At 37.9% G+C, this 7842-nt stretch overlaps 1 protein-coding gene across 1 annotated transcript in view; it reads left to right on the top strand.

Annotated features, from left to right (window-relative positions):
- The window catches only part of LOC102850352 (actin-related protein 2/3 complex subunit 4-like), a 29011-nt gene extending 21175 nt beyond the window's left edge, over positions 1-7836 (top strand). Inside the window, exon 2 of the mRNA XM_006879836.1 lies at positions 7224-7836. Coding sequence (XP_006879898.1) covers positions 7224-7656 — 433 coding nt within the window. The 3' untranslated portion in view covers positions 7657-7836. The remainder of the gene's footprint in view (positions 1-7223) is intronic.
- The last annotated feature ends 6 nt before the right edge of the window (positions 7837-7842 follow it).

Below are 7842 nucleotides of genomic sequence, written 5' to 3'. Positions count from 1 at the left end.
ACATCATTCTGGGTAGAGTGAAGGGACAGCCAGCACAGGAGGGGAAGACCCTCTATGAGGTGGATTGATTCAGTGACTGGGGTACTCGGGATGGGTGTGTCAGAGGCAATGAGATTGGCACAGGATAGAGCACAGTTTAGGGCTGTTGTACATGGGGTCGCTATGAGTCGCAAACGACTCGATGGCACATAACAACAACAGCAACATCTGATTTTTTGGAGATCACCAATCACATATTAAAATACATTGACAAGTTCCTTAAATGTTCAAAGAAATAATGTCACTAAAGACAGTTAAAAATTATAAATGTTCCAAAGGTGTTTTTGTGGTTGGTTTTTATCCAAGTCTAGCAAAATAGTGTGGTATTTATATGTATTGTTGTTTAAGGTCCTTTCTGCATCCAGCTAAAAAATTTTTCCTCTTCAATCAAATAAACAACTTCAGAAGGAAGATAGCCTCTTTATTAATTCAAATAATTCTTTATAAGTACTTACCATTAGGTGAGTCAATAAACAGGCATTGAATATATTTCAGGCATCATTTAAGAAGTTACTCCCATTTTTTACCTATTGGAAGATGCAAGGAAACAGATATGTAAATAAAACTTTCAACATTATGTGAAGTACTATTGTTCAGTATCATTGAGTCATTTCCAACTTACAGCTGCTCTACAGCTGCTCTGCGTGTGTGACAGAACAAAAGTTGATCTAGTGTTGTGTGGTCTTCAGTCATTGCTAGGCTTGTGTTAATTGTAGCAATGACTTTGGCAATCCATCCTGTCTAGTAAATATTTTTCCACCGACTCTCTACCAAGTGTGATAATTTTCTTTAGGTTCTGGGTGCCCAGATAACATAGCAAAAATATGTGAGATGAAGTTTCGCCATCCTTGCTTCTAAGGAGCAGTCTTTTCTTTAAAAAAAAAAATTATACTGGTTTAATTAGTTTCATTACAAAGTTTGCATACATTGCTTTCATGCTGGATCTTTCCCATTTCCTTTAGCACCAACCCATCAAATTGTGAGACCCTATGATTAACAGCACACACACCCCCATCCATCCTCACCCTTCTGCTCTCCCCCTCCCCCCTTGGATCCTCACTCTACAATAATGGGCTTATACAGTATTTGTCCTTATGGGACTGAGTTAGTTTACTTTGCATAATGTTCTCCAGTCCCTTCCAAATTAGGTAGTAATTTATAAAATCATTGTTCTTGTGTGTTGTGTAGTATTATACTGTGAATGTACCATAATTTCTCAATCCATTTTATTGCAGATGGTTATTTGGGCTGTTTCTATGTTCTTGGTGGTGAATAATACTCCTATAAACATCCATGTACAAGTCTCCATTTAAGCCTCAGTTCTCATTTTCTAAGGGTATATTCCAAGCGGTAGAAAAGATGAGTCATATGGAATTTCTATATCCAGCTTTTTGAGGAAGTGCCAAACTGCCTTTCAGGATGGTTGTACCATTTTACAATCCCACCAACAATGTATAAGAGTTCCTATCTCACCACCTCCTCTCCAACATTTAGCTTGTCATCCTGCTAAACTTGGCCACTGCTGCTGGAGTAAGATGGTATCTCACTGTGATTTTGATTTGCATCTCTCTAAGAGCCAGTGATTTTGAACATTTTTTCATGTGTCTGTTGTCCATCTGAATATCTTCCTCTGAGAAAATGATTTCCATGTCTTTTGTCTATTTTGTAATTGTGTTATCAGTCTTTTTCTTGTGGAGGTTCTGTAGGATTCTTGAAACTTTTGATATGGGACCCTTGTCTGAAATGGTACTGCCGATTTTATTATTTTTTCTCCATCAGTAGGTTTTCTTTTCACTCTGTTGGAACATGTCTTTGATTCGCACAGAGATTTAATCTTTAGAAGGTCCCATTCATCAATTTTATCCTTTCCAGATTGTTTCTGGATGTATTTGCTAGTCTCTTTATACCACAGACTAGGCTGTCTAAGCTTGATCCCAGTTTGTTTCTGATGAGCTTTATGGTTTGGGACTTTACTCCCAGATCTCGGATCCACCTTGAGTTGATTTTTGTGTATGGTGTGAAATGTGAATCCTGTTTCACCTTTCTTCAGATAACAGTCCAGTTTTACCAGCACCATTTGTTAAGGAAGTTGTGATTTCCCCATTTGATAGGTTTTATTTCCTTGTCTAATGAATATCAGTTAACCATAAATATCTAGGTCCATTTCTGCATTTTTTCTGCTCCATTAGTCTATGTGTCCATCATAGTACCAGTACCATGCAGCTTTAGTTACTATCGCTGTGTAGTTGGTTTTGAGTTCAGGGAGTGCTATGCCTCCCACTTCCCTTTTATTTTTTAGAAGTGCTTTGCTTATTCTGGGTTTTTTCCCTCTCCATATAAACTTGACAATTTCCCTGTAGATCACCTTAAAAACTGAATTTGGTATCTGTATTGGGATTGTGGTAAACATATAGATTGTTTTTGGTAGGATTATCATTTTCACAATATTGAGACTTCCTATCCATGAACAGGGCACATTTTTCCATTTATTTAGGTCTTTTATTGTGTCTTGCAGAAATGTTCTGTAGTTTTCTTTGTATAGGTCTTTTGTATCTCTTGTTAAGTTTACTCCCAAGTATCTCAGTTGGCTATTGTCAATGGTATTGCTTTCTTGGTTTTCTTATCTGAGTTCTCTTTGTTAGTGTAGAGGAACCTTATTGATTTTTTGGATATTAATCTTATATCATGCCAGTCTACTGAATTGGTTTACTAGCTCTAAAAGCTTTTTTGTTGAGTCCTTGTGTTTTTCTGTGTACACTAAAGAGCATTCTTGATGTACTTCTTCCAAGATAACCATTTGCTTTTCTAGAAGACCATAGTGTGTTTAATATTCTTCCTCATCACTGTAATTCAAAATTATCCATTCTTTAGCCTTCCCTAGTTATTCTTCTCATGTAGTTTTCTCATATGCATAAGGCAATTATAAATACCTTGGCTTGGTACAGACAAGCCTTAGCCCTCTGTTTAACACTTTAAGGATGTATTTTGCAGTTGATGTTCTCTATGCAATATATGCTTGCTAATAGTTTCATAGGTGTTGATTATGTTGTTGTTGTTATGTGCCATCAAGTCGCTTGCGACTCATAGTGGCCCTCTGCACAACAGCCCTAAACCCTGCTCTATCCTGTGCCAGTCGCACTGGCTCTGACACACCCATCCCGATTACCCCAGTCAATGAATCAGTCCACCTCATAGAGGGTCTTCCCCTCTTGCGCTGTCCTTCCACCATCCCAAGCATGATGTCCTTCTCCAAGGACCAGTCTCTCCTTACATCATGTCCAAAGTATGTTAGACGGAGCCTCCAAGGAGCCACCCGCTTTAACCCTTTCTGGGATGAATCTGTTTGTTTTCCTAGCAGTCTATGGTACTCTCAATACTCTTCTCCAGGACCACAGCTCAAAGGCATCAATTCTCCTTCTATCCTCCTTGGACATTGTCCAACTCTCTGATGCCTAACAAGCGATAGCAAAGACCATGGCCTGTATAAGATGCACCTTAGTCTTAGACTAAGGTGTTGATTATAGAGTTAAGTAAATTGAAATTCTTAACAACTTCAATTTTTTCTCCATTTATCAGGGTTAAAATATAGGAGGAACATGTCAGTCAGGAAATCAAAGTAGAAATCTGGTCTGAAGGTTATTATACAGAATACACACACACACACACACACACACACACACACACACTCCTAGAGCAGTAGACTATCTGAAGGAGAGAGCATATAGTGAGAAAAGAAAAGAATAGGAGCAATCCTTGGGAAACTCTGTTATTTAAAGACAGAACTGAGGTCTACCAAAAGTGTTCAGAAGAGTGAAGAAAGAGTGTCTTAACAAGGAAGTGGCTTACAACTTAAATCCTGCTGAAAGATAAAATAAGGACAGAAAAATTTATCCATTTAAATGTTGATATTACTGGTGAACTTAGAGAATTTTCAGTGAATTTGAGGACTGAAAAGTGGAATTCATGAGAATAGATAACTTCCTCTAGTGGGTCAACTATAAAGAGGAACATTGGGATAATATGGTGTCTAGACAAGAATGTGAGATTAGGGAAGTTCTGTTTATTTGTTCAAGAGAAGCCTAAATATATTTAATTAAAATAGAAGATATTATGCTAAACTAGATGATTTTTCCAGTGTTTAATAGTTAAAGTATTTGTTCGTATGTATCACTGCACTTGATACTCACAAAGACTCCAAAAGATTAAGTCACATATCACCAGTTCCAACAGTATCAACACTACCAGCAACAGCAACTGAAACATCTCACCAAGCCCACTTTAAATAGAGATAAATTGATGCCAGGAAAGGATGAGGAAAATACCTCAGGTCTTTCCATTGAACAGCTGAAAAACAGAGACTCAGCCTCAGAACTTCACAACCCTGAAGTCTAGGGTCTTACCATAAGCAATCACTACCAGCCCAGGACTTGTTTCTTTGATTATTGTAAATCGGGAGATGACATGTTCATTTTATCTAGAACTACCCTTTATTTCTTCCTTAACTTCACTTCTTCTTCACTTCTGGTCAACATTACAAGGAATTGGGGGAAAGAGGGGTTAACCATGAGGTTGTACAGTTTGATGGGGAGGGGGCGGGTGTGAGGGAAATTGGAAGAATCTGGTCTGGAAAACAATGTAGTCGAATTTTGTAAATAAACTAGTACAGAAAAATTTTTAAAAATTTAAAAACTTGGCTAAAAACAATTACATGGAATTGCAGTTCCCTCAATAATTTCCACAATAATAAAGAATTCTTATTGAATTATCAAGTTAACTTTATAAAACACTTCTTTAACAAATTCTCTTGAATACTAGTGTGCTTTAGGTAGCCTGAGACATCTCTGAGTCTGAATTCTTCAAATATCTGGTGTGAGTCAAACTATTCTCCTCATTTTGAGCTCTCTGTGTCTGAACTGTTTCTCTCAGAAGAAAAAAAAATTAAATAAAATTAAAAAATTCTTCTAAAAGTACAGACGACTGTCCAGTCTGCTGTTCAGATTTTGGTTAAAAGTATTACTGTTCAGTCTGTTAGTCAACCTTTTGGTTGAAAATTATTAATCGAATGATTTCTGCATGCCAAGTACTGTCTAGACACTAGTGTGTTATCAATAAGAAACAGAAAAATGAAGTTCCTGCTATTATAGACCATACAAATTAATTGAGGTATTGAAAACAAATGTTAGTGGAATAAGTAGTTCTGTGGGTTTATTTTCTCCTTTGTTAGTTCCCCCTAGAGGGTCAGCTATGACTCAGTTTTGACTCAACAGCTATGAGTGATAAGGTTTTTTAGTTCTTGCTTGGTTATTTTGTTGGGACTTTTGCAGTTAACATGAGAGATCTACTTTAGAAATATACATTTTTAACATCCTTCAACCTTTATGTGATGTATTTTGCTGTCTTAGAAAATCTTCTTATCAATTTCATAGCCACAAAGAACTTTACAGATGGACAAGAACTTTTAAATCAATGAATCTCACCGCTTCTCAAACTTGAATGTGTAAACCAACCACCGGAGGAGTTTGCTAAAAGGCAGGTTTTGAGTCAGCAGATCTGGATAAGCTCTGAGATTCTTTATTTTTAACAAGCCCCTGAGTGATGCTTCTGGTGGTAAATGGACACATTGAATAGCCAACATCTATTTCTTTGGTTTGTAACTATGACTATTGACCAAAATATCCTACTTTTAAAAAACACAGAGATTCTGAATCAGAGTCTCATAGTACAACCAGGTCAAGAGAAGTTTGAAAGGCAGTATCAGACTTCCCACTTCCGGCAAAATGGAATAACAGGAACTAAATGTAACTTCCTGCCTGAAATGACCTAAAGAAAAAGCAAGAAAAGACAAAACCCTGGCAAAATATGAAACAACACTTTTAAAAACACAAAACAATAGCAAAGAAGAATAACCCAGGAGAGACAAGGGGGAAAAAAAGCAGCAAGAGCCAATGATTGACCCAATTGAGCCCATTAAGAGACTCTGTAAACCACAGCACAATTCAAGCCAACTCTGTGAGTTAAAAAACAAAGCTGATAGTAGGTTTTGAGTTAAGGGAATGCTAAGCTTCCCACTTTATTTTTGGTTTTCAGAAGTGCTTTGCTTATTTGGAGTGTATTTCCTCTCCAAATACACTTAAAAACTTCCCTCTTGATCTCCTTGGAAAAATGAACTTGGTATCTGTATTGGGATGGCATTGAACATGTAGATTGCATTTGGTAAAGTTGTCATTTTCACAATATTGAGTCATCCTATCTATCTGATATTCAACAAGGAAATAAAACCTATCAAATGGTGAAATGACAACCTTTTCAACAAATCATGCTGCAAAATTGGACTGCTAATTGCAGATAGCTGAAACAAGATCCACATCTCACACCATACACAAAAATCAACTCAAGGTGGATCAGAGATCTGGGAGTAAAGCCCCAAACCATTCATAAGAGATAAACTGGGTTCAAGCTTAGAAGGCCTAGTCTACAGTATAATGGAACTGCCAAATACAGGCAGAAATACACAATCTAGAAAGGATAAAATTGATGAATGGGACGATCTAAAGATTAAATCTGTGTGCTCCACCCATGTTTATTGTGGTTTTGTTCACAATAGCAAAGAGTTGGAAACAACCTAAGTGCCCATCAACAAACAATGGAAAGAGAAGCTCTGGTATATTCACACAATGGAATACTATGCTGCATTGAAAAACAAGGAACTCATGCAATAGTATTTAAAATGGGTGACTCTGGAGGACATTATGCTGAGTGAAATATCTCAGTCACAAAAGGACAAATACTGCATAATGCCACTGTTGTAGAACAGGACTGACATCAGGGATGGTGTGACTAAGAAAAACTGAATAAATTATATATACTTCATTGAAATAGATGAGGGAGAGAACAGTTTAAAAGTGATATATGATTGGGTACTATGGTTATGACAAAAGTCCAGAATGAAGGTTGCATAGTGGAGTGAGTTGGGGGGTGAGGACTGTGTGCCAATGAAAGAATTTTTCTTTTATTTTTCAAAGAGAAGAGAGAACTGGGTGGGGGGAATGAGTGGACAGGGAGAAAAATGCAACAATGAATGAATGGAAATCCAAAATTTCTGTAAATGTTCTTTAAAATTAATAAAATTTACAAAATAACTACTAAAAAAAATCTCTGTGCTCATCAAAAACTTTTTCCAACAGGGCAAAAAGAAAACATACTAACTGCCGGCCCAGCCAGCGCCTGCGATGGAGTAGCAAAGAGCTCCTGTTGCAACCCGTGACCATTGGCAGGAATGAGAAGGACAAGGTTCTGATTGAGGGATCCATCAACTCTGTCCGGGTCAGCATCACTGTGAAACAGGCTGATGAGACTGAGAAGATTTTATGCCACAAATTCATGCGTTTCATGATGATGAGAACAGAGAACTTCTTTATCCTTCGAAGGAAACAAGTGGAGGGGTATGATATCAGTTTTCTGATCACCAACTTCCACACAGAGCAGATGTACAAACACAAGTTGGTGGATTTTGTGATCCACTTCATGGAGGAGATTGACAAGGAGATCATTGAGATGAAGCTGTCGGTCAATGCCAGGGCGCGCATCGTGGCTGAGGAGTTCCTCAAGAATTTCTAAACCATCTGGCCGGATCTCGTGGCCTTCCCCCTCTGCCTTCCCTGTGTCTCTGCGAAGGTGTCCTGGAACTGTTTCTCGGAGTGACAGCAGCAGAAGCAGGGAGCTGGATTGGGGTGGGCACCAGATATGGGAGGAGGGTGGTATGCTTGCTAGCTGGGCAAGAAAGCAGCAGTGGGCAGTGCCCAA

The sequence above is a fragment of the Elephantulus edwardii genome, unplaced genomic scaffold (assembly GCF_000299155.1).
Source record: "Elephantulus edwardii isolate Elephantulus edwardi_28Jun2011 unplaced genomic scaffold, EleEdw1.0 scaffold00005, whole genome shotgun sequence".
Taxonomy (NCBI): Eukaryota; Metazoa; Chordata; class Mammalia; order Macroscelidea; family Macroscelididae; genus Elephantulus; species Elephantulus edwardii.
This window is presented reverse-complemented; position numbering and strand designations above follow the sequence as displayed.